This window comes from Hemicordylus capensis, chromosome 1, assembly GCF_027244095.1.
Source record: "Hemicordylus capensis ecotype Gifberg chromosome 1, rHemCap1.1.pri, whole genome shotgun sequence".
Taxonomy (NCBI): Eukaryota; Metazoa; Chordata; class Lepidosauria; order Squamata; family Cordylidae; genus Hemicordylus; species Hemicordylus capensis.
In genome coordinates this window covers 198,367,003-198,394,923 of record NC_069657.1, presented here as the reverse complement: position 1 = coordinate 198,394,923, position 27,921 = coordinate 198,367,003, and the positions used below count along the sequence as shown (strand labels likewise).

At 44.2% G+C, this 27,921-nt stretch overlaps 1 protein-coding gene across 13 annotated transcripts in view; it reads left to right on the top strand.

Annotated features, from left to right (window-relative positions):
* LOC128332356 (dynein axonemal heavy chain 11-like) overlaps positions 1 to 27,921 on the top strand; it is a 353,782-nt gene that overhangs the window by 126,932 nt on the left and 198,929 nt on the right. For all 13 annotated transcript variants that reach the window (XM_053266643.1, XM_053266647.1, XM_053266645.1 and 10 more), the window contains one exon: positions 3,075 to 3,248. In XM_053266643.1, coding sequence (XP_053122618.1) covers positions 3,075 to 3,248 — 174 coding nt within the window. The remainder of the gene's footprint in view (positions 1 to 3,074; positions 3,249 to 27,921) is intronic.

The window sequence follows — 27,921 nt, the reverse complement described above, 5'->3', positions numbered from 1 at the left end:
TTCCTGTCTGTGTTCCATGTGTGGGATTTGATCTCTGCAAGGGATGCCATGATAGTCTAAATTAAGTCTGTGATGCTGTAACTCCTCTAGCAATCACCGACTGACAAAGAGGGATCATCCTCTCATCAAAGAGAAGAGCTGGTCTTGTGGTAGCAAACGCGACTTGTCCCCTTAGCTAAGCAGGGTCTGCCCTTGTTGCATATGAATGGGAGACTAGAAGTCTGAGCACAGTAAGATATTCCCCTCGGGATGGAGCCGCTCTGGGAAGAGCAGGAGGTTCCAAGTTCCCTCCCTGGAATCTCCAAGATAGGGCTGAGAGAGATTCCTGCCTGCAACCTTGGAGAACCCACAGCCAGTCTGTGCAGACAATAAAGAGCTAGATAGACCAATGGTCTGACTCAGTATATGGCAGCTTCCTATGTTCCTATGTTCCTATCTTCCATGAGATCTAGCATCCTCCTGAAGGTGCAGCAAGTACAGTGCAACTTGAAAGTCATGATCAGACCTTGATCCATCAGTTGAATCAAGGGATAGTGTTGGGCAGCAAGAAGGCAATCTCCAGGTTCATGTGTGTGAACTGTAGGGTCTCAGGATGGACTGGGGCATTGTCAAGGACCAGGAGGCCTCTGAAGGCCAGGTTCTTGGAGACCAGATATCTCTGCACCTCATGAGAGAAAAGCGCTGCAGTCACCCATGGTATTCTGTTGGCTCTCCAGAAGACGGGATGCTGGTTTTTATTCTTCTCTTTCAGGGCATGAAGGTTCTGCACTCAGTACAGGAGCCTGGTCTTGACTACACAGTTCCCGGCAGCATTGCTGCATACCAGCAGAGTGAGGTGGTCCTTGGCTGCCTTAAAACTCGGAGCAGTTCTTTCTTCTTTGCTGATGAAGGAGCGGGATGGTATCTGCTTCCAGAACAGGTCTGTCTCATCAGCATTGAAGACCTGCTCAGGCCTGTACCCTCCAGACTCAATCACTTGCTGGAACTCTGCTGGAAATCTTTGTGCTGCCTTGTAGCCCGCTGATGCTACTTTCCCTGCCAGCTTGACATTGTGGAGGCTGTAGCAGTGCTTAAATCTTTCAAATCAGCCCTTGCTTGCCTGGAAACCATGCTCAACACTTTCAGATGTTTGCACTGCTTGATCACCTTGTGCTGCAAACCACTTGTAGAACTGCAGCACTTTCTCACAAATGACTGATCCACTCAGTGGTACATTCCTCTGAACGTAGTCCTCTATCCACAAACTGAGGGCCTTTCCCATCCATTCCATGTGGAGATTGCATGGATGGAACGCCACCTTAAGTTTCTGAGATGTGCTGGACACCACCCTCGCACGGATACTGGCTTCGCTTTTCTTGATGGCGTAGACAGTGGACTCATTGATGCCATAATGATGTGTAATGGATGCTGCCTGTCCCCACGAGCCAACATGTCCAGCAGCTTCACCTTCTCCCTCAAAGGCAACACTTTGCAAGACCTTATGCTACTCCCCTCAACAGAGATCTCTGCTGTGAGCTTGCTCATTTTGACTGTGGAGGAAGAAAATTTTGTACAATGAAAAAGAGTACAGTAATTGTGCCAGATACCCCCCAACAAATACACACACACACACACACACACACACACACACACGGTACAGTACAATACAGTACTGTTACTGATAATTAATAATCAATTTTCAATGGATACTTAAAATTAATTTTCAATGGATATAGTACAGTACTTGAGATCAAGTTTTGATACAGTATTAAAAATCAAATTTCAATGGATACTTAAAATCAATTTTAATGGGTACTGTACAGTACAGTATTTAAAACAAATTTTAATGGATAATTAAATTTGAGTTTGAATTAACTACAGTTATACAGTCCAGTACTATAATTAATTACCAAGATTAAAATTAAAATTTTGATTTGAATTTTTAATTAAAATAATTTCATCAAAATTAAGATTAACTGTATTAAAATTATAATTAGCACCTTATCACAGCTGCACAATTCTGCAAGAGGCTCCACCAAGAAGCTCCACAGGAATGGCTCAAGAAAGGCTCCCACGGGCTCCCACAGGCTTGCAAAGGCTTCACGGAAATATCTCCAAAAAGGCTCTAAAAGCTCTAGAGCAATGGCTCCTAAAAGCTCTCAATGGTTCCCTAAGGACACCAAAGGTTACCCAAGGCTGCCAAATGCTCTTAAACATGTCTTTTTGAATCACAAAGAACTCTAAACATGCAGACCAAAGCACTCCTCCATCCTCCTCCATACCCATGAGCACGTGCAGGACCATATAAGGATAGAATCACACCATCAAAAACCGTGAATACTCGTAATGCTGTACTGCAGATAATGAGGGCGAGTCTATACTGCCCGATCACAGATACATGAAACCATGTGTGCTGGGACTGGGTGCTGGGACTGTGGATAATGAGGGCCACCTGTATTGCTTTCAGGAAGAACATGTCAGGATGCTAGGATGGGCCTGAAAGATTCTAGTACTTTTCCCTACTGCATACTTATTAACATCAGCTGTAAACGCAGGTTTTTGACAACACTGGATGATGAAGTGACTGATCTCATTTCGTTCTAAGCAAATGAGCAAACTAGGCAACTGGTCTCTTGAAAGTGGCTATCTACTGGCTTGTGGAGGCTAAACATACATAGTGATCTTGCATTTTGATTCACTGGATGTTCCGATGCTAACATGAACCCAGGCATTTCATAACATGAATCCGGGCATTTTTGTACTCATATAGTTGAGCTGAAACATTCTATGGCCAGTTTCCTAAGTTGGTTATATAACTCCATGCATACAGCAAGAAATTTTCATGCAAGCAGCTATCGTGTTAGTATTTTTCATTGTCAAAAAGTGGGCAGTCTTTAAAACCTCAAGGTTAAAAGGTTACTGCCATTTCTGAACTATTTCCCATACCTTAAATCTCCTTAAAGGTTAGTGAAAGTACTTTAAATCTCAGAGTTCTTGTAACTTCCAGGGTTGCCATTCCCACTTGCTGTTGAGAGTGAAGCTAACACATCTCTCAAAGCTTTTCACTTTTGGCTTTCCTTTGTTCTGTTTTTCAGCTAATTGATTATCGCATGGAGTTTAGTAGGTGGTGGATCAAAGAAATGCGAACAATAAAATTTCCTTCCCAAGGGACAGTTTTTGATTACTTCATTGACCCTGATACAAAAAAATTTACTTTGTGGAGTGAGAAAATTCCAGGCATTGAAATGGAACCAGATGTCCCTCTCCAGGTAGGATGATCTAGTGCAATTAGTAATGAGAGAAGCAGCACATTTCTGGATAATTATGACTGGATTATGGAGAACATAAAGTGCATAACAAGTTGAAGTTCAAGTGTTGCTAATTATCAAAGCAGTGTCACAATAGAAGAAATGCTGTGCCAATGGGGGGAAAAACATTGCTATTATGAAATAATTTATGTAGCAAGTGTTTCTTTGTTAGACATTGGACCAGTCGAGATGATGCATTCCCTGGCCATGCTATTAGAAAGGGGAAGTGCCACAAGCATACCCATTGTGATGTCATCTGCAGACATCCCAATGCCTTCCTAGCATGTCCCTTTAGAGTATGTGTGTGTGTGCGTGCGTGTGTGTGTGTGTGTGTGTGTGTTGGGAATGTGTGTTGGGGAAACGGCAGCTCTGCATGCACTCCAAACAGTAAACTACCCTTTAAACTAAGTTTGTACTGTTTATATTAGTTTAAACTAAGTATTTGGAGCATGTGTACAGCATAAAGGAAGATCAAAAGGAATGTTGCGAAATACGTCACAAGAGGCACTTGGCAAGTCCCCCTTTGAATCATGTAGCCAGGAACGTGTCACCTGTACTGGCACATTATTGAATGTTTGTCACCATAACTGGACAAAGTATATGGAAAATTTCAGAAGCAGAAGATTTTATCTATGTGTATCTTAAGAACCTATGTCCTAGGTTCTATGTGAACCTAGAACAGTTGGTCTTGGAACCAACCAGAGAGAAGGCAACCTTAATTCTGAGTGACACCCAGGACCTGGTGTGTGATGTCAGTGTCATGGACCCCTTAGGGAACAGTGAACATAGTGCGATCAGATTCAGCATACATGTGTGTAGAGAATCACCAAGGAAGTCTAACATAGACACTTTGAATTTCAGAAGAGGAAACTTCTCCAAAATGAGGAGTATGGTGGAAAAAAACCTGAAAGGGAAAATCAGGAAGAGTCACTTCACTCCAGAATGCATGGAGTTAACTCAAAACCACAATACTAGAAGCCAAGTTAGAATGTATACCAAAAAGGGGGGGAAGTATCACTAAGTCCAGGAGGATGCCACCATGGCTAACAGGTAAAGTCAAGGAAGCCATAAAGGAGAAGAAGACTTCCTTCTGAAATTGGAAGGCCTCCCCAAACAAAGAGAACAGAAAGTAACACAAACTCTGGCAAAAGAAATGCAAGGTGACAATAAGGGAGACAAAAAGAGAGTTTGAGGAACATTTAGCTAATAGCATCAAGGGGAATAACAAAAACTTCTTTAAATATATTTTTATTTATTTATTTATTTTTATTTATTTATTTAATATATCTTTATACTGCCCAAAACTTACGTCTCATATCAGATGCAGGAAACTTGCCAGGGAGGCGGTTGGACCATTAGACAGTGCGGGAGTGAAAGGGATTATTATGGCGGAAATGGAGGTTGCAGAGAAGCTAAATGAGTTCTTCACATCTGTCTTCACGGCAGAGGATACTGAGCTTGAACTGTTCTTGAACCAGGCTTTTTGGGGACAGACGCTAAAGAACTGAGGGATAGAAGTGACAAGAGTTGATGTTCTAAACTGTCTAAACTGTCTGGAAAAAATGAAGACTAGCAAATCGCCAGGGCCAGACAGCATCCATCCAAGAATCCTTAAAGAACTGAAATGTGAAATTGCCAACCTCCTTGCAAAAATATATAACTTATCCCTACAATCAGGGCTCTGTACAGGAGGACTGGAAAGTAGAAAATGTAACACCGATTTTCAAAAAGGGATCCAGGGGTGATCCGGAAAATTAACTTAACGTCTATTCCAGGCAAATTGATGGAGAGCATCCTCAAGGATAAAATTGTAAAGCACATAGAAGAATAGACCCTGCTGGGAGATAACTAGCATGGCTTCTGCAAAGGAAAATTTTGCCTCATGAACCTTTCGGAGTTCTTTGAGAGTGTCAACAAGTGTATGGATGAAGGTTATCCAGTTGACATAGTATACCTGGACTTCCAAATAGCTTTCGACAAAGTTCCTGATCAAAAACTCTTGCAGAAACTTAGCAGTCATGGGATAAGGGGATAAGTATATGTGTGGATTGCTAAATGGTTGAAGAACAGGAAACAGAGGGTAGGTATAAGCGGAGAGTTTTCACAATGAAGGGAAGTAAGAAATGGGATCCCCCAGGGATCTGTACTCAGACCGGTGCTTTTTAATTTATTCATAAATGATCTAGAAGTTGGGAGTAAGCAGTGAGGTGGCCAAATCTGCAGGTGATACCAAACTATTTAGGGTAGTGAAATCCAAAGCAGATTGTGCAGAGCTCCAAAAGGATCTCTCCAAATTGGGTGAGTGGGTGACAAATTGGCAAATGCTGCACAATGTTGGCGAATGTAAGGTGATGCACATTGGGACAAAGAACCCCAACTTCAAGCTGTCAGAGACTGACCAGGAGAGGGATCTTGGGGTCATGGTGGACACCTTGCTGAAAGTGTCGACTCAATGTGCGGCAGCTGTGAAAAAGGCCAATTCCATGCTGGGGATCATTAGGAAGGAGAATGAAAATAAAACGCCCTTATACAAAACTATGGTGTGGCCACACTTGGAGTTCTGCATACAGTTCTGGTCCCCACATCTAAATAAGGCCGTTGTAGAACTGGAAAAGGTGCAGAAGAGGGCAACCAAGATGATCGGGGCCTAGAGCACCTTCCTTATGAGGCAAGGCTACAACACCTTGGGCTTTTTAGTTTAGAAAAAAAGACGACTGCGGGGAGATATGATAGAGGTCTATAAAATCATGCATGGTGTGGAGAAAACGGATAGAGAGGATTTTCCCCCTCTCACATAACATTAGAACCAGGGGTCATCCCATGAAATTGATTGCCAGGAAATTTAGGACCAACAAACGGAATTTTTCACACAATGCATAACCAACTTGTGGAATTTGCTGCCACAAGATGTGGTGACAGCCAACAACCTGGATGGTTTTAAGAGGGGGTTGGATAACTTCATGGAGGAGAAGTCTATCAACGGCTACTAGTTGTAGGGCTATAGGCCACCTCCAGCCTCAGAGGCAGGATGCCTCTGAATACTAGTTGCAGGGGAATAACAGCAGGAGGGAGGGCATGCCCTCAACGCCTGCCTGTAAGCTTCCAGTGGCATCTGGTGGGCCACTGTGTGAAATGGGATACTGGACTAGATGGGCCATGGGCCTGATCCAGCAGGGCTGTTCTTATGTTCTTAATACAATCATAAGTCAGTCACTTCTAGAGGATGTAACTGGTAATATTACAGAAATTACCTGTGAGTTGTAATACAGCTTCAGTGTGAGTGGAGGTTCTTCCTCGCAGCCTGTGCAAGGAGGAACTAGTTCCTACTGAGCCCTATCAGTTCTGTTGTCATGTTTCCTGATGTCCATCAGTTTATTTTTGTGCCTGCTTTAGCAAAAAACAGATAACTTATGATGCGTATATATTGCAATAGCTACCACAGGATGTGATGATTCATGGAGGATAGGTCTATATAGGTCTAATGGCTTAGGACCAGGTTACCTGGGAGACCGCCTTCTTCTGCATGATCTCCACCGCACATTAAGATCATTGAGAGAGCTCCATCTCCATATACTACCGGCTCGTATGGCATTGACTCGGGAGCGGGCCTTCTCTGTAGTCGTTCCTGGGCTATGAAATGCACTCCCTATAGACATTCGTGGCTTAACCTCTTTACCAACCTTTAAAAGAGCCCTTAAAACACACTTTTTTAGCCAGGCTTTTAGTAATCTCTGAATGTTTTAAATTTTGATGGTTGTTTAATAGTTGGTTTTATTCTGTTGTTGTGTTTATTTTTGTAAAGCCCCTAGAGGCTTTGGAGAAAGGTGGTATAGAAATAAAATAAATAAATAACATATGTGGCCATTAGATGTGATGGCTACTGTATGTGAAACCTCTGTGTTCAGAGGCAGTCTACTTCCACTGGGGAGTAGCAATGGAAGAGAGCACCTACAAGCACTGGTTGTAAAGCCTAAAGAAACTAAGTGAAATAGATAAGCAGAATCCTGAGGTTGCTCTCTGGTTTTGCTAACAGGTCTCCCACTGTTAGCCCCCACAGAGCAACCTCTCTGCATTTCTGTAGATGTTGTTGTTGCGTTGTGTATATAATACTGTGACAATGGAGGATAATCACACACTGGTATATATTCTCTCTTCATGTGAACTACTCTGCCTTTTCAGATATTTTACCTGACTTGAGATGGAGGAAGGATGTATTTTTATATAAATAGGTCATTATATAAACAGAAGGTTGGGAAGGTCCTCACCTTGGATGGAAGTTTGCTCTGGAGTTACATAGTGGGAAGGAAATAAGAGCACAATAATTAATCAGTCTCTCTCTTTCTGTCGTGTACCCAGGTTGAACAGATGTGAGGGGACTCACCCGGGGCATAGCTAGGGGAGAGGGGGCCTGTGTTTGCCCCTATCCTTGGGGGCCCCTCAGAGAGAGGGAGATAATGAAGAGAATAGGGAGGGGTGGGGAATAGGTGGCAAATAGGGAGCTGGGGGGCTCTCAGGAGCTGGTGGCCCAGGTTCTTTGAACCCATCCGCTCAATTATAGCTACACCCCTGGGACTGACCAAGGGGCCAGAGGTTCACAGCAGGAATGAGATGGCATTGCTGAAGAGGGTCTGGCAGTTCAAGGCAGAGTTGTAAAGTTCAGGCAGGATGTAGGTTGCAGATTTGTCCTGCTGTAATCTCCTTCAAAGACTAGCAGAAAGCAGAAAAGGGCTGGATTTGAGCAGCAGCTAGATCAGGAGTGCGAACTGTCATTTCCAGCACTGGCTGTGTTGCAGGAAGTAGCTTATATAGGCTGGGAAGAGACACACGCTTTCCTGTCCATTGCAACAAAGCCAACTCCTACTTTTTACTCCTCTGCATGAGTCATCTGATTGGGTTATAACCATCTGGCAGCGAGACGTGCACTTCCTCGGCGTTCCTGAAATGCCTCTTTTTGCTGTTGTCTGGAGGACTGCAGACGCAAGGAAGGTTCTTGGAGATATCAGGGGCCCTGGAACTGGGCCCAAGGGGTGTCAGTCTCTATAGGTTCTAGGGAGCTGGATTCCCCTGGCTTAGTAAGTATCAATTGGGCTGGCCCTGGGGCTGGTTCTGCCTCTTTGGAAAACTCCTGCATGGGGTCTCCTCTGGAAGCTCTGAGGGGATTCTCACAATGGGTGTCATCAGATTCTTCCTGGGGGTTAGCAGGTTCAGAGCCATGGTTTCTGCGGGAGCCAGCATGCTCTTGGTAGCTTCATCTGTCCACTGCTTGTCATCAGAGGACCAGCCTGCGGTTTCAGAGGGGTCACTGTCATGGGCTCTGACATTTTCTGTCTTGCTGCTAATATGAGCATCTTTCTTTTCCAAACCAGTATCAGAAAAGGCATTGGAAAAGCAGGACATGGTAATGTGATGGGTAGTAGTCCAGCCAATTGCAAGCTGTTGTACAAGTGAGAAAGAAAGTTCAAAACTGAAAGATTAACTTCTTCCAAGGAAGTCATTTTTGGTAGTGTAGAAGCTACTGGTGCTTGAATTACAGAGGGGGGCAGAGCATCCCTGTGCCTTCGGTACTAGCACTTTAGCTACTGTTTTTACACAAATATAGAGGGGCCCGTAATTAGCTAAAATTGTAGGAAGGTGAGGTGAGTCAGGGAGCTTGCCAAATTCATTAAAGCCCACCCCCCACCCCCCGCCCCACCAATTCCAGCACTGGCTAATTCACGGAGATGCCAAATAAAACTAAACTATTTAACTATGATATTTCTCTTCTGTCCCCCTCCAGTTCATAAGTGCGTATGCTGCAACCAACTCATTTTTCACCATACTTATTTTTGAAAGATTGGCTAGTTAGCCCACTGGTGAAAAGGAGCCGTGTTACTTCTGTTTACCACCATATGCAATACTGAGACTTAAATGTTAATCATTTAACATTAGCAGTAATAATGGTTAAGAAAAGTCTCAGCCTTAGGAAGCTGGTAGTAGGGATGTGCATGAACTGGTTCGAAAGTTCTGCAGTCCAGATGGTTTGACACCGGGGGTTACCTTTAAGGATCGGGGAGGGTGCTTTTACCCCCACCCCCGGCCACATTTCCCTCACTGGTGCTGTCTTTAAAATCGCTGGCACGGAGTGGCAGCATACCTCCTTACCACCCCAGTCAGCATCAAACTGGAAGTGCACATGTGCCTGGCACTTCTGGTTTGATGCTGGTGGCAAGGAGGTATGCCGATGCCCTGCGCCAGTGATTTTAAAGATAGCACCAGCAGGGGAAATGCAGTGGGGTGATGGTGGTAAAAGCACCCTCCCCAATTCTTAATGTTAACCCCCCTGCTCTGAACTGACCATCTGCCGGTTTGTACACATCCCTAGCTGGTAAAGAAACAAGTTATAAATGAATAAAGCAAAGTAGCATTATCTTTATCCTTTGTGATCTTATAGCATGCCCAAGGAATGCTATTTCTTCTTTAACTCCTATCTAGGATAAATGTTTATTAAGTGAGATCTTTTGATTCCTAAAGTGGGTGGCTGTCAAGGCAAAGTTAGACATTTTCTAACCAATTTCAATGGGAGAGAGTTAAGTACGTGCTTAATTCTATTCCACCAAGAATTACTGCCAAGTCCAGGAGGACACCAGTGTGGCTAACAAGTAGAGTCAGGGAAGCTATAAAAGGGAAGAAAACTTCCTTCAGAAAATGGAAATTCTGCCCAAATTAAGAGAACAGGAAGGAACATAAACTCTGGCAAAAGAAATGCAAGGAGATGATAAGGGAAACAAAGAGAGAGTTTGAGGAGCATATAGCTAGAAGTGTCAAGGGTAATAACAAAAACTTCTTTAAATAGAAAGTAGAAAACCTGCAAGGGAGGTGGTTGGACCCTTAAATGATGAGGGTGTGAAAGGGATTATTAAGGAAGATAACGAGGTCGCAGAGAAGCTCAATGAGTTCTTTGCATCTGTCTTCACAGCGGAGGATACTGACCATATATAACTGTTCTAGAATTGAGCTTTTCAGATTTAGCGGCTGAGGAACTGGGCCAATTTGAGTTGACAAGGGAAGATGTCTTGAAAAACTAAAAATTAACAAATCACCAGGGCCAGATGGCATCCACCCAAGAGTTCTGAAGGAACTCCAATGTGAAATTGCCGACCTAGCAAAAATATATAACTTGTCCCTACAATCGGGTACCAGAGGACTGGAAAGTAGCCAATGTGGCTCTGATTTTCAAAAAGGGATCGAGGGGGAGGGATCTGGGAAATTACAGGCTGGTCGGCTTAACTTCAATGCCAGGTAAATTGATGGAAAGCATTCTTAAGGACAAAATTGTTAAGCATATAGAAGAAAAGGCCTTGTTGAAGGAGACCCAGCATGGCTTCTGCAAAGGAAAGTCTTGCCTCATTAACCTTTTGGAGTTCTTTGAGAGTGTCAACAGGCATGAGGATAAAAGTGATCCAATTGACATAGTATACTTGGACTTGCAAAACGTTTTTGATAAAGTTCCCCACCAAAGGCTCTTGAGTAAACTTAGCAGTCATGGAATAAGGGGATGGGTTCATGTGTGGATCAGGCTAATTCCATGCTAGGAATCATTAGGAAGGGGACTGAAAATAAAAAATGCTAATATTATAACGTCCTTATACAAATCTATGGTGCAGCGACATCTGGAGTACTACATACAGCTTTGGTCAACTTATCTTAAGAAGGATTTTGTAGAACTGGCAAAGGTCCAGAAGAGGGCAACCAAAATGATTCTTTGCCATGGGATGTGGTGATGGCCACCAGCTTAGATGGCTTTAAAAGGGGCTTAGACAGATTCATGGTGGACAGGTCTATCAGTGTCTACTAGTCTGGTGGTTGTGGGCCATCTCCAGCCTCAGAGGCACAATGCCTCTCTCAATACCAGCTGCAGGGGAGCAACAGCAGGAGAGAGGGCATTCACATACCTTTTGCCTGTGGGTTCCCCAGAGGCATCTGGTTGGCCACTGTGTGAAACAGGATGCTGGGCTAGATAGGCCTTGTGCCTGATCCAGCAGGGCTGTTCTTGTGTTATATTCTTATGTTCATTGAAATCAAAGGGACTTTGCAGTGTTCAACTTTGCCTGGATCCTACACATTACTTTTTATAACAAAAACTTTTAATACATCGGAAGTAAGGTGTGCAGACCGGCTCAAGGTCAAGCCAATTTGCCATCGAACCAGGCCGACTTGAGGGCTTGCCCTTGAGCTGGACTGGGCCTGGTTCAGCTCAACCTTGAGTCGAACCCACCCCCACCCCATGCCAGTTCAGGGTTCTAAATGTTAAAAAAAGAATCCCACTTACTAGCAGATCTGGCAGCCTCCAGGGGTGCTGCCTTGGCCATGGGGGGGTGTCTCCAGGGGTTCCCCCTTGCTCTGTCACCCCCAGTCTTCTATGGGCCATTTCAGCCTTCTCTATGGTTGTAGTAGCAGTTTTCGAGGCCACCATGCATGTGCCCTGGCCATTTGTATGGCTGGGTCTTGACCCAAGCCATGCAAATGGTCAGGGCGCATGAGCAGTGGCCTCTAAAATGGCCACCACAACCAATGGGCCAAATCAAGCCATAGAAGACTGGGGGGCTGGTGAGGGAGGGGGAACCTCCAGAGAACACCCCCCCATGGCCTCAGCAGCACCCCACTTAGAGGCCACTGGACCCACCAGTAAGCACAAACATTTATTTACTTACTTACTTACTTACTTACTTACTTTTAGAGCCCCAAACTGGCTCGAACCCGAGCCAACCCTGGGTTCTAGTTTGGGGGCACAAAACCAAACATGCTCAGTCTGGTTCAGACTCGAGTCTGGTTTGGACTCAAACCAAACCAGGCAAACCAGTTTTGTGCACATCCCTAATAGGAAGAGAAGCAATGATATGTTTAGGTGAATTAAGGTGTGGAGCTATTACGGTAGTTGTTGCAATGAATGTAATAGCCAGAATCAGGTGTTAAGAATGAGGATGGGGAAAAGGAAACAGACAACCAATAGAGGTCCTTGAATATGCAGAGAGTTATTCCAGTTTCTAAGAGCTAGCATGGTATAGTGGTTAGAGTGCTGGACTAGGACCGGGGAGACCTGAGTTCAAATCCCCATTCAGCCATAAGACTTGCTGGGTGACTCTGGGCCAGTCACTTCTCTCTCAGCTTAACCTACTTCACAGGGTTGTTGTGATAAGAAACTTAAGTATGTAGTACACCGCTCTGAGCTCCTTGGAGGAAGAGCGGGATATAAAATGTAAATTATTATTAAATTGTTATTATTATTTAGTGGTAGAGGATGTTGTCAAGTCACCAATTTTAATCGAACATGGTCAGGTTTTTGCTTCCGTTTTGGAAGGCTGTGGGAGGGTATCTCGACTGTACTATTAACCTCACTGGCAAGGGACTTTGTCACAATTTCCCTAAGGGTGTTTCTGAACTGGTGAGGTGATCCACATGGAATCTAACAAGAATCTAACAATTGCAATCTGTATTATGCCTGACTTGCTTTAGGAGGTAGCAGCAAATGATTTCTTGTGTTCTGCTTTGGCTTTATATTGCAGAACATGAGCATAAGGCATCTGCATAAGCCACCACTTTTAAGGACTATATATTAGTAACCACTATTTTGATTTCTGAATACTGAATGCCACATGGGATGGAGACCTTTTATACTGTTCTGTCCTTCTCAATAAGCAGGCACAAAAACGGAAACAAAATTGGTTCTCATCCATTTTTCTCCTTTTTTTCTTGCTTTCCCAGTAGTGGCCCTGTGGACTGTTTAGAGAAAATGTATGATCTGTACACACATTATAACAAATCATTGCTAAGCGCCTGTTCATTGAAATAAGTAGCATTAGATGTTTCCTGATGTTTGTGGTGTAGTCTTGTACCTGTTGGAGACAGTCAATGCCCAACTTTTTTCTATCTGGAATTTCTTCTTCCTGGAATTAGTTTTCCTGCATTTTCTGATTTGGCTAAAAGAAAACCCTCAAGGTTGACGTGGACTGGGATTGACAGAACGATGGCTCTTGGAAATCCCTGTTGTCCATTTAAATTTTAATGTTTCTATCATTTGTTCCTCTGTGTAAATTAACAGCCATGGCAGTGTGTTGGGTTTCTTTTCTGGAGTCAAGACTTTAAATTTAATTCAATAGCCTAGATTTACAGCTATTCTATATTTCACAAGGTAGAATCAATAATGTGACTGAAGTGAAGAAGATAAAAATTTATGGTATCTTGCAATTTAATGGTTGAAAAGATGCAATTGGAGAGATCATAAATTGTGAAGGAGTTTATGCTTCATTGCTCCTGATTCAGTGCTTGCTGTTAGGACTTGATTTGTGACTATTCACAAGGTGTGATTAATGGTGTGATCGATGCTTGCTTCAGTGCAGTAAAGCAGTTGTAATGCTCTTCATTAGAATAAATAAAATAAATTGACTGAAGCTTTATAAAAACTGTGTAACATTTAAAATCTAAAATGTCAATTTTTTTTCCCTGTTACAATTTAGGTTTCTTCAAGGCAGTTTCCACCTACAACACATTATTCATTGTCATTCTTTTTTTGGATATTATAGAAATCTGTGTGGGTTTGGGTTAGCTTTATGCAAAGCTCACTGGAGAGGAAATAGAGAGAGAGAGAGAGAGAGAGAGAGAGAGAGAGAGAGAGAAGGAAGGGACTGGCTGTATCCTAGAAAATTGTGATGGCTACGTTTTGCCATCGTGCAAATGTACATTCTATCCTTTTAACATTTGAAGGCTGAAAATAACCAAGGCAGAAAATGTCACATCCTATGGATAATTTTGCTGAAAAGTAGTTTCCATTGTTCTTAAATGGAATGGCTGTGTAATTGGGCCCCATAGCAGAGGCAATGGAAACGTACAAAGCATTTCAATAGCATTCCATTAGTTCAGATATTTTAATGCAGTTTTATATTGTCCGATTAAAGCCAGAAAGGAGTGTGTGTGTATATATATATAGATATATACTTTTAAAAGAAAAGGGAAAAGAGGGGGCTTGTTTTGATTTAGTTATTCCCGGGGGGGGGTCCATTATATATGGTTAAGGACACCATTCTAAATAAAGTCCAATTGAAATCAATGGGATTTAAATTTGCCCTGACTCATTTGTCTGATTGATCGCAATGTGATCTAAGCAGACTTTAAAGGTTTTACGCGTTTTAGTTCACTCTCCCCAGGGAATCTTAGAAAATATAATTCCTTGAGGGGGCTGGGGGCTGCTAACAGAGGATTCTCAACATTCTCACCAAACTATAATTCCCATAATTATTTAGGGGAGCACATTATTATTATGTATATACTGCTTTAAAATAAAAAAAGTTCTCAAAGTGGTTTACATACAAAATAATAATAATTTGAGGTCCCCTGTCCTCAAAGGACTCACAAACTAAAAAAAAAAAAATGCACATACATAAGCTAGACACCAGCAACAGCCACTGGAGGGATGCTGTGCTGGATTGAATAGGGTCAGTAGCTCGCCCCTTGCTAAATATAAGGAAAGGTGTCTTGAAACCTTGAAAGGTGTCTTTTTACCCAGTTAGCACGAGTTAGCTAGGAATGATAATTCGACTGGTATAAAATTGCTAAAAGCTTGTAGTATAGATACAGTCTTCTCATACATTTTATTTCCATTGAAATTTTCCAGTAGTATATTTATCATTTTTATGTTTAAATATATCTGAACTCCAACAGGGGCAAAAAACAAGGTTGACATGATTCCTTGTGTTCAGCAAGATTGACCTGGACATACTGGACCTGTTTGGACATAATGACAAACCCAAGGTAAATATGCCAGAGGTTGGAGTTTGTGTGTGAAGCTGCAGTTACGTCACCCAACTGCGGATCCGTTTTTGCTTCCAAATCTGAATTTGAACCCTTGGCTTGTAGCGAGTTTCACTGCTGAAACCTGAGGTTGGAAGGCAACATTGGATGTTATCTGCTGCCACTATAACCTGACTTTTGTGTACAAGCTCCTCCCACATCCAAAGAGAGGTTGGCTCAGAGCAGCCCAGAAATGTTTCAGTTCTAGGGTTGCTGTGTTTCTTGCTGCCCACCTCTCAGAGTGGATGCTCTGCCCTCTGCCTTCTCCTTTCTCCTCCTGCTGCTGCTTGGCAACAGGGATGCCACATCCCCAGTTCCTGCATTTAAAGGTACAGAACCACATTGGAGCAAGCTCACTTTCCCCAGCGTGTTTTGGACCTCACCTGCTCCTGAGCAAAAAAAGGTTGGAAGGAGACAATAGGAAACAGAAGACGAGGTCTCCTGCTCTCGGAACAGAGAGGTCTGTTCAGACCTGGAGTGCTTTGTGCACAAACACATTAAGCCCTAGTAACACAAGTAATTGAATGCATTTCTGACCTCACACATCTCAATCGCCCTCAGATCCCCCATCTTTCCATCATAAGAATGAGAGCTTTATTTTCATACTTGAGGTTTATGTCCTGTATGAAAATACAGGACATAGGTGTCTACACCTATGTCCCACCTGGATTCCACATCACTTGCTTTGCATGAGTGTGGTTGATGACTACACCCTTCCTGCACACTGCTGGCTTTCCATGCATGAGGTAGATGCCCCCATCCCTCCTCCTTTTCCCTTACATGAAGAGACCAAAGTAGCACTCCATGCCTGCCCCTCTGACCATCTACTTGGAAAATTGCCACCAGCCATGCAGTCTGAACATTCCACAATAGCTTCAACATCCACAATTGGCACAGGCACTGCTACAGAAAGCAACCAGAATAGGCATGGAATCAGGGAAGTTCATGCAAAATTGTGGACAGTGGCAAAAACGGGGGTGTTCATGGACCTTTGGACCTCTGACCATGTCCAGTCACAATTGCAGCAGAAGTTCAGGACAGAGAGAGACCATCTTCAACTGGATCTCTGGGCAGATGGCACAGAGGGGCTTCCAATGCACTGGGGCACAGTGGGAAGACTGCAGTTTCTAAAGAAAAAAATTCAAGGAGGTGACCACCCACAACGAAATGTTGGGAGTGGAGCCAAGGACTATGCCTCACTATGACCAGCTGGCACCAGTCCTCCTGGGTTGGAGGGACATAATGCCTGAAAGCAAGGCTGGGAGTGGACACCCCATCCCAGAGAAAAGGCAAAGGGCAAGCCAGATGGCCCAACCAACCAGCTTGCCAGGGAGCAGTAAGCCCCTTACACAGGGAGCTGTGTTGGCCACCGCCTGGTCAGCCACCGCCTCCTCTGCCCATCCAGGTACGGCCATGGCGCAGCAGTGTCAGTGTTACAGGCTCAGGCCACAAAAGTTGCAAGCACGTAGCTCAGAGGTGGCAAGCCAGTTACGCAGGCCTCCCCTTCCCATGCAGCACACGGGTGGAGCTGCTGCTGCTGCAGCTTCCTGGGAAGGCAGAGAGAGCAGTGCACCTGTGCTTGTGCAGGTTGTGGATGGCCAGGGACAGACACTTCAGTCTGCACTCCATACTCCATAGGCTCTGAGGAGGAAGACGACGAGACACAAATTGAGGCCCCTGAACACTGAATGCCCACCCCCAGTACATTGAAGAGGGAAGCCAAGGTGCCCTGCGAGGGCAAGAGCGTGTGCAGAGTGTCCCACTTGGCACAAGCAGTTTCCTGGAGCAAGAACAGGACACATGCGGCAGTCAGAGGGATGGTTCCTGCATTTCCTGGCTGGTGGGTTCTCTCCAGAACGGGCAGCAAAAGAATTTTCCCAGGTTTCCCACCCACACCTTTGCTCGTTGAAGTTGCTGGTGGGCTAGACCACACTTCAGAAGAGCACCATCCCCAGCAAAAAGACATACCTGCTGAGTGTGCCTGTCCTCCTAAGCTGAACAAGTTGCAGGGAGAACAGCTCTTAAGGACAGCTAGAGCCAAGCTGTAATCTCCACAGAATATAATGCAAAATTCGCACACCAGCCATCTTGGCCACAAACTACTCTTGCATTCATTGTTACAATTCATAACAGGTGCAATGATGTGCGAAATGTGGACCTTGATTCTACCTTGGGACAGGCCCGGGCACCCTTGGCCTGGCAGAAGTTGTTAAAATATAGCTCCCATCAGCCCTGGCCACAGGTTTTTGCACACGGAAACGATGGGAGTTGTGCTCCAGCAATGTTGGTACAGCCTAGCTCTTCCAGGCCTCCCCTTATGATCCAGGGAACAGTGTTTAGAGCAGAGATCTTGAGTTTGATAATTTGAAAAATGATTCCAGCTGCCACTCTAACAAATGGCACCTTTAGGACGTATGCAGTTCACGGAAGTCATGTGAAGCAGAAAGAGGGAGCAGATGCAAACACTTTCTGCAGCTCTTGGAGATTCTTATCTATCCCTTGAGAATAATCATGTGGACCATGGAGGCACTCATCCAAACACATTTGGTATGCTGCTTCCAAAGCACTTTAAAACCAGTTCAAGCTGTAGTTCTTAGCAACAGTCTTCCACTCCTTTCTCACAATTCTCCCTCCAGGTTCACCAGGTTGTGACCCCACTGAGGAACCTCTGCCACAGGAGGATGTGTCCACTCATCCTGCAGCTCCGGAAGAAGGGCCTGCACCCAGAAGGTCACACTCCGATGTGGAGCGTGCAGCACAACTGAGAACCAGAAGACATGTGGATTGACTGCAGCTTGCAAGGGACCTTGTGGCCCAGAATTCAGAGACTTCGCAGGCCACATATGTTCTCCTCCGAGAACTGGACCACAATGAAGACCAGAGGCAGGCAGAAGACAGGAGGATCTTCCAAGCAGATCTTGCTGCACTCTGAGCACGCAGTGCAGGAAGGAGTTGTGCATGGAGCACTCTGATACTGTAGCAGAGAGGCTATTTGAATGCTACACGGCCTACCTTGAGAGGATGATTGAATCAAGTGTGAGATTGGCTGAGGAGGCACCAGCTCATCCTTTCCACCAACAGCAACTGTACCAGCCACAGGTGCTCATATAGGCACCTTACATGCCTGCACAGCGGGGTCCAGCCCAAGGCACCCCAGCCTTGGCACCTCTGCAGGCTATGCAGTCACCATTCATGCAACCACAGGTGGGGCAAGGGCCCTCTGGACTCACACATCTGCAGCCAATACAGTATGCCCCACCCCCTGAGCTGCAGCACCCGCTGCCCCAAACCCAGAGCACGGTTGCAAAAGCAACACACAGGCACCATGCAAAGCATGTTGTGGCCACCCCCACATCCTCCAGGAAAAAAACCCCAGTTTACAGAAAGGCAAGGGTGCACACCCCTGCCTAGGCTGCAAGAAGGAGAAAGGACAACATCAGAATGATAGTGGTGGAAACATCCTCTTGATTTTCCCTAAACCTCAGATGAGAATTAAGGCACAGATGATCAGTTTCTTTAAAAATACTTACTCCAGGTTTTTTGCACAATTACTGAAAGTTGCATTTCTACTCTTTAATCTATCATTGTGTGTGGTTGCTGCATACGAGTGTTGGTGAAGGGTTGTTTTCAAAAAAACCTTCAAAAAAGTTCTTGTTGGAGATTTCAGTTTCCATGAAAAAAAATCGTTATTTTTGCAAGCACCCTGGTGGCTGGGAGTTCTGCTGGAGGAACAGAGGTGCACCTATGTAATTTTGGAGCCAGGACCTAAGGGCCTTTGGAGGACTCCCCCTCCCCTGCAAATTAAGCGTGATCATGCTCAGCCAGGCAACCACACCTCCCGGGACAGACTAAAGAGCCCCAGGGGCTGTGGAGGCCCTGGACTTTGGCCCTGAAGTCCAGGGGTAAGAGTGCCTCTGTGCAGGAATACAAAATTTTGTTTTTTATAATGTTTTCAATCAGTAAATACATTTTTAATACACTGCCTTTTAGTACACTGCCTTCTGTTTTTTAAGTACACTGCCTTTGGGTTTCATTACAGAACGTTGGGAGGGGGCAGGGCGGTGCAGGGTGGTGTGGTCTGTTGCTCTTTTATCACATGCAAAAAGTTCACCTGGGCACTTTCCAGACTAGACCCTACAATGGGGCCAGGACGTATCTCGGAAGTGTGCTTCCACACTTCCTGCGTTGTGACACCGCAGTCCCTATGCAGACAGCAGGGTGCCGTTCACATTTCCAACTTTGTTGTGAATTTAATCGCTGCAGTGTAGAGCAAGGACATCATATATCCTGTGTGAAAAAAGTTGCTGATTTTTCAGGCTGTTAGTTGCTGCGAGACTGCTCCCCCTGCTGCTTACGTTCTGAATGCAACTTGCTCAAATGGAGGCATTTTGCTGCTGATGAGCAGCTAGTCTGGAAAGTGCTCTGCTGCACTATGTAAGGGGCTTTACTTTCAGCTTAGTAGCTGGTGTGGTTTTTGTCGCACCCAGAGGGTAGAGCTCTCCCAAGTGTTTTAACAGGATACTTCCCCATTGGTCGGGATGGGGGCAGAGCCTTGCAAAGGGGGTAAGGTGGCTGGGTGCTGCAACTGCCTGCTTCCCCCCATGTATTGGGGTGGGGTTTCTGCCCCACACTGTTGGGGTCTTATGATTATTTACCTTTCCCTTTGGAGAAAGTGCAAAGTATTCTAGCAGACTTCTTAGGAAAGCTTCCACTCCACAGAGTGTGGAATCTAGTTGTTGCAGCTATTTAAGGAACATGTATGGAGATCACTGTAGAGTCTAAATAACTTTACTAGTTTATTGGTGAAATACATTAGGATAGGAAAGACCTAATTCTATCTAATAGCCAGGGGCGTAGCAAGGTTGGAGTGGGCCCACTGACAAGATTTTAAAATGGGTCCCCACCTCACTGAAGCTCAGCTCATGAAGTAAACAAATCTTAAATGAGGCTGAATAGTGGTAACAAAAAGCATAGTAAAATTTATAGATAGATAGATAGTTAGATAGATAGATATCTCCTATGTGACACAATAGAACAGCATCAGAAAATTATTTTTTTTAAGGTTTTGTAAATTGTGGACGATGCAAGTCATTTAATGGTACTAGAGAAAGACATGCTGTTCTGGTAGCTCCAGGTCTTAACACTCACATCAATTTTGGAGGATGAATACAACTGAAGGAAGCCTGGGCGGGTGCACGGCTGGGAGAGTCAGTCATGTGACTTGCCTCAGGGGGCCCCCCAAGGCAGTGGGCCCCCAGACAACTGTCTCCCCTTGCCCTATTTTAGTTACGCCCCTACTAATAGCAACATAATGAATAGGTAGGGAGAAAGAGAAATGTTTCCATCTTCTCTCCAGGAGGAAAGGAAAAGGAATGACTCAGCTCAGGAAATACCTGAGGGGTCAAACAGGGGTTATGGGGTAGAGGCAAGCAGGGACAGGTAAAGAGACCCTCACTAACTAATTCTATTCCCAATGCCCCTAGTGATAATTGGGATAGTCAGTGCAAAAGTTTGATGTCACTGGATCTGCATCTCCAACACACACAAAGGGATACATTTGTTTAGTGCTTCAAGTGCTTATTTGCCCATTGGAGTTGGGGGTGGGGGACATCCCAGAGGGAAAAGCTGGGCAAGTTTTGTGACTGGTTGATTAGACACTGGAGGTGAGGGCAGGCAGTGCCATGCAAAGGGGACAAAGTTCAAAGGTGCTGCAACTGCCGAGTTCCCCATGGGGGATGGCACCGGGTCTCACCACTGTCAAAAGTTTGGTTGGTGGGTACACAAGTGAGAGCCTTCTCTGCAGCAGCATCCAGACTTTGGAACTCCTTACCATGAGAAACCGAATTGACTTTGCCTCTGCCGGTGATTAGATGCCAGGTAAAGACATCCCCCCCCTTGTGAGCCTATAAGTTTGATCTTACCTGCTAACCTGTCTCCTGAGTAAACAGGTTTTTATTCTGTTTTATTGTGTTTTTAAAACCTTGCCATCTTTTAAATGAAGTTGAAGGTACCTTGGATGTTTGCTTAATTTGGCGGAAAGGCAGGATGTATTATATTTCAGAGAGTTGGTGGGAAATTATTTTGAAGAATGTTCTATTTGGCCCAGGGCTGATTACTACATATTGGTGGTGATGGCATACAGCCCCTGCATAGCCATTCCTATGGCAGTAGTTACTTAATTTCCAATACAGTTAAAATGCACAAGAAGAAAACAGATGCACAGAAAATGTAAGTCTCATGCAAACATTATTTTAGGAATGCATGGAGGAGGGGATTGTGATTCTACTGCTGGCCCTGCCCTCTCAGTGCACCCAGCCCCCATGCACATCCTACACACATAGGATCCAGTCACATAATCCATAAACTATTTTGCTGGACGTACTAATTTTTCTGGCGTGTAGATCACACTACTGGAATCTGTGTGCACAGGGTGGCATGCCATCACCACCCTATGCATACATTTGTCTGTATGTGTGGAGGTTGGGCATACTCAGGGGATGGAGCCAGTAGTGCAATCACAATCATCCTTTTCTATGGAAAAACAAACAAACCAGAAAGAACACCTTGTGCACTCTCTTGTCCAAGTGGAGCACTATAAGCTATCAAAATTTATCAAACAAAATGTCAAAATGGAACCCTAGAAATGGAATTGTCAAAACAGCACTGTCAAAACTGGAACATACTTAATTTTCAAAAGTAAAGGTGACATACTGCAAGCTCTTAGAGCAGAAGTTCCTAACCTGGGATCTACAGGATCCATGGAAAATCTTTGCTGCACTGAATTTAATTTTCTTCTTGTCGAGACAGAATAGTCCTTGAAAATAACTTTTCTGAGTATTGACACCCATCCCCTGCCTCCAATTACTGGAGTCTTATGAAAATGTATTCTATAAATGGGGTGGAGGTCCATAGATAATACCTAAGGATTTGGGGGGTCCATAGGGACAAAAATGTTAGGTACCCCTGTCGCAGATATTTGTATTGTGTGGTAGCAACAATGAAAGTATTGTTTTCAGTATCACGATAATTAGAGTCTAGTTCAGTGATTTCAAACTTATTTTCTCATGACCTAGTTGAAAGCAATCACTTATCCCCACAACCTAAAAGAATAATTTATTCTCATAAGAGTTCTCATGAAATCACAGCAGGACAATACATGCTAGGGCTTTTTGATTGCATTTTGCAGCTCAGGTCTGCACAGCACAGCAGTAAGCAGAAAAACATTCTCATTAGTTGATTGGCTACATTCAAAACTGCTACGCTGTGTACGTAGTGCGTCAACTTTAATTTAGCGATCCTACTGGAAGCAAGGTATAAGTCCTATATCTGGATTACAGTAATGTTACTTTTAAAATGTTGACAATATTTTAATTAGCAAGGGACCCCTATCCTAATATCCTGTGTAATATCCAGTACTAGGTCACAGGACATTTTGGATGTGCAGAACATTGATTTGTATGATGATAAGCCAACTAAGAAGCAAGGAAAAGCAAGCACCAGAAGCCAGTTCCAAAACCAATCAGCAAGGGGGAAACAGGCCTCCAAAATGGTGCTTGGAACTATCAAAATGTGCCAAACAAGTTTGTTCCACTGAAACAACTGGCTTGACCAGTGGTTCCAATGCTATGTTCCAGTCATTTGCGTTCCATTCCAAGCTCTGACTGGAACACAAATCCCATCCTGTGCACATCCCTATACTCTGCCTTTTAGTATAACTTAAATTGTATCAAGAACAAATCTGAGGCCAATTCACATGCTGACCAGGAGCTGATCTACACATTTAGAAAGAGCATGTGACTTGACCCTCCAAGCACTGTTCCACCTCAGAATGCAGGTAGAAATAGAATTAGTGTGTTTGTTCCCACACATAAAAAGTGTCCTTGCAAAACTATCACAGCACAGAGAAGGCTAGAATAAAACCCTTTGTTCTGATGTGTTCCAAGAACAGCATGTTTTTGAAGTGGGGGAGTATTGAATCATTTACTTTCTCACCTATATTCAAAAGTGGTACAGTCTCTGTGGGAGGACTATACCATGTCTTCTTCTGACAATGTGTCAGAAGAACTGACAATGTGTCAGTGCAAACATGCACTGAGACCATTCCAAGGACAAATTTGGGCCATAGTCCAAGGCAGAATAAGGTTAATTTCAGTTGGCTTAATATTGTATTAGATTGTGGCCTTACTCAGTTGTAGCCCCACTGTGTGGCGATTTCTGGTAGATTGTCCATACCATAACCAGAGCAGTTAGGCTATGGTTTTTGTGCGGCGTGCAGGAAATTAGCTCAATTCGGGTGCAGTTCTGACACAGTATCGAATGTAAGCAAGTAAGGTGTATTGGAAATGTTTCAAAGGATGTGGGAGGCTGAAGTTAGTTTCAAAGCTTTATTCAGAGTAAGATGAGAGAATTAAAGCAAAGGGAGTTTGGGTTAGGAACTTCAATAAATTGGCTAGTACGTTACAGAGAGTAACGGTGAGTTTAGTTAGGGGTCTTTACTCAAAGTGCCTGAAAAGCAGGAGCGAGGAGGGAGATAGAAAGGCGAAGGAGCCCAGAAGATAGATGGCTGAAGTGGAAGCATTACCTATCCTTTCTAGTGTGTTTGGTGCACAAAGTTTGGTCTGATGTCTTCTCAAGAGTAGGGTGCAGGCAGAGACAAGACGGGAGAAAGAGGCAAGGGGCAGCAGCTACAGCTGACTTTGTAAGATTCTGTAATGTATTAGATTATGAAGTCATGTGGCTCGTTCAGGGTAGATATACTCTCAAATATGCCCTGAGGCTGTTTTTAAGCCAAACAAGCAACTCTCCCACCCTGGAGGGATAAGGAGTGTTTGGCGAAACAAAAGTGTCCATTGCTAGGATGGACTTAAGCAATGCAGGTGTGTCCCAAAACGGCTGTGAAGACAAAGACGAGTTCAAGCTATGCAAGTTTTGGGTTTATGTTTGCCTACCTTCTTAGAACTGAGGCATCCAAATGCAACAATGCAATGCTTTTGTTCAGGATAAGTCCTCCTCCCTTATTTTTACCAGTCACTCCGTTAATTTTAATGAGGGTGGAAATGGCAGTTTTTGCCCATCTTTACTGAGCACTTGGGCAGGAGTATCTCGCTTTTTCTCTTGATGGGTCTACCAGTTGGCTTGACTCCAAAGGGTCAGCAATACCCAGATGCAGCCGTCTTTGACTTTTTGGCCTGGAGGCATGTTGCCAAACTCTGCCTGTGCTAATGACTTGTTTTTGTCAAAAGGCTGGAGCTATGCAGGCTGAAAAGTTCACTGAGGACTGCTAGCTTGTAGCTTGGCGCATTTGCCATATCATAGAGAGAGGTGCCTTTTGTGCGACCCACAAAGTACTGCTTCTGGTAACACCACTTGTACATGGTGGCAGTGCTGCCACCTAGGCTTGGCAGTGACAGAATGAGTGGAGTGTGCCTTCTTACCCATGTTGTCTTGCCCTGCCTTTTTGAGCACACAGGCCATGTTGAATGTCACCCTCACCCAGTGTTCCCTCTAAGGCATGTGCATGGGTGCGCGCACACGTTTTTTATGTCTGCTCAGTTAATTTTAGATCCTGCTCAGGTTGGATCAGGAACGCCCCACTCTGAATGCATGTGCGTACACACTGCCTTGATCCCGCTGCCCAGAACAAAACTCATTCCTCACACAGATTAAAAAAATTAGAGGGAACACTGCCTACCCCTTAGCCTCCATCCTTCTACCTGCTTCTACAGTGATCAGGAAGTGTAACTTGCCCACACTTCCTGCCACTCTGTTCCTTGTCCTATGTCATCTCAAAAGGCAGCATGAGAAAGCAGTAGCAGGTGGGAGGATGGGACTCAGGTGTGGGTGGCAATGAGCGTGGTCTGTGTGCTATGGTCAGAGATTGGGAGACAAGGGAAAGTTGAGGGGAAGATTTTGGTATATGGTGCTCTGAACCCTGTGGGGGTGGGTGGTGGCTTACCAAGCCACCTTAGGCTCTGCGGGGGTTGGGTTTGGGCCGAGCCAGACAAAGGGCAACATGTTGTGATAGCTGCAGCAGCTACATCTGATGCATGTGCTTTCTCCTGCCTCTCTCTCTTTGTATGTGTGAAATAATTCAATGGAATTTGAAACAATACAGGTAGAGAAGGAATACATGCCCTTTCTCCAGTGATATCTACCACCTGCATTGCCCCATATTGCATATAGCAAATCAGCCATGTGCCAGTGATTCTTATCTTTTTCACTGATATACACTCTCAAATTCTCAATATATATTAGTTTTTCAATCTGTTTTGCACTCCCTTGCACTGTATCATTAAAAGGCTTAGTAATATGTTAGGAAATATATATCTATGGCAAACTGTATGAACATACCACTTCTGCTCTGTGTCTGTCCAGCAGTTCCTTCTAGATTCCCCCACAGTTCATTAGGAGGTTGCTCGATTTATTAGGAACCAATCATGCATTCATACATTCTTCCATCTGAAGTGCACTTTTAAATGTTAGACTATACACTAATCAAGTTGAACATGATAATGAGAGCACGTTCACATTGTTAAGGTAAATGATCCAATGCACTCATAGTGAAGACATATTTGAACTACAATTGGTTCTTTTCATTGCAATATTGAACATTCCTGGGAACTTGGAGTGCGTTGTTTGGAGGCTGACTCTCAAATGTCTGATTATCATTACTCTGCTGGCAGCGGGCTGGCCATCTCACTGTTGTTTTCAGTTACTTTTCTAGGAGCCATTAGGATTTTATGGCAAATTGCTGTTGAAAGTTGGATTCTAGATGGCATGAATTTTAATGCTTTGTTCTCTTACATATACACAGGCAAATGCCATTATTTAACTGAGAGTTTGCTGTATAACCATGCTTAAGCCTCTTCACCGCCCCGACTGCTGCTTTGGTGTGATATTTCTTTCAAAGTAGACCTCTTTTCGCCTAGGAATAAGTTATATTATCTTGTTCCCTACTAACTGAGCAAAGAGGGATCTTTTAAAGTGGTGACTCTATTATATTTTTCAGGGTGACTGCAACGAAAGATATTTATATACCGCTTTTCAACAAAAGTTCCCAAAATGGTTTGCATAGAGAAATAAAAATAAATAAAGATAGACCCCTGTCCCCAAAGGGTTCACAAGCTTAAAAGAAATATGAGATAGACGCCAGCAACAGCTACTGGAAGGATGCTGTGCAGGGGCTGGATAGGGCCAATTGCTCTCCCCTTGCTCAATAAAGAGAATTGCCACTTTTAAAAGGTGCCTCTTTGCTCAGTTAGCAGGTGAGAGCAACTGGCCCTCTCCAACCTCAGCACAGCATCTCTTTAGTGGCTGGTTCTGGTGTCTACCATACACACAGAATGAACAAAGCTAATTCAGTGTTGCCTTCAGCGACATCATCACATGCAAGGTACATTGATAGCTACTATCTTAGATGGCTATAGCAGGAGGTTAGATCAATTTAATGGCGGACGAGTCTATTAACAGCATGACAGCAGTGTCACCTCCAGGTTTAGAGGCAGTAAGTACATGCCTCTGAATACCAGTTATGGGAAGGGGGAGTGGCAATAGCAAGAGAAAACTATTATTCAAGACCTTGAGGGCCTCCTGAAGGCATCTGGTTGGCCATTGTTAGAAAGATGATGTTGGACTAGATGGGCCTTTGGTCTGATCCAGCAGGACTCCTCTTATATTTTTAATTTGACTGGCTGTATCACTTGTTCCTGGGGAAAATAGGCCTACTTTTGGTGGTGGGGTGGGGGGATGCTTAATTTCAGCTTTGGACTTTGACTGCAAAACTGTAAACCACTTTGAAAGAGTCATGGGTGGAGATTCAGGGAACCTGTGAGGGCCTCCAGGGGTTATTTGCTGGTAAACATTTTGCTCAGCCCTAATCATTGCCTGTTTCCCTTTAAATGTGGAATGTGAAGTCTGCCTCATTACAAGACCCAGCACTCTAGTACAGGACAAGACCAGACACACATGATAGAAAATGATCAGCTCTGAGAGTTTTGTTCCTTCTTCTCACGTCTGAAGCAAACCTTAGTTGCAGGAGGAGGGTTTGAAGTGGCAGCCAGCAATGCTGGAGCAAACTACACACAACTGAGACTTCCCCCTTTACATGCCTTTAGAATCTTTGCAATGGGAGAACAGGAGATTTCCAATAGCAACCAGAATCATATCAATACCTTTTTAAGATTGTGAGCCCTTTCGGGGGAGAGGGAGTCTTTCTTATTTACTTACTTACTTACTTATTTCATTATGTCTCTCTGTAAACCACTTTGGAAACTTTTGTTGAAAAGCAGTATAGAAATATTTGTTGCTGTTTTTGTTGCACCTGCCAAATACAAACTCTGCCGCATCCAGACCTTTTGTGGAGCAGTGCTCTGCCACCAGAAGCTCCATCCAGACTTGTGGCTCATGCAAGGACCCCTTCCACTTGCTCAAAGAGCCTTTGCATGAGCACAGCTCTCTGTTCATGAAAGGAGCTTCTGATGACAGAGCACAGCTCTGCTGAAGGTCTCGATACCACCCACCTTATTTACTAATGTGTGTGTGTTGCAGTATGTATGTATGCATGAATGCTTGTGTGTGAATCACTCACTCACTCCTGAAACAGCCCTTTATCCATTCTTCTCATTCATGAGAAAATACAGACGAGAACAATTATATTATAATCCTTAGGATATCTTTTCACCTCTGAATTGCCCAACTCCTGATTGCTGCAAAATTAAAGAACTCTGGGCAGCCTGGTTTTGGTTACTTCTGTAACTATGGATGTGCAAATAGGTTCAACATTGAACCAATTCAGTTTGACCATTCGGGGTTG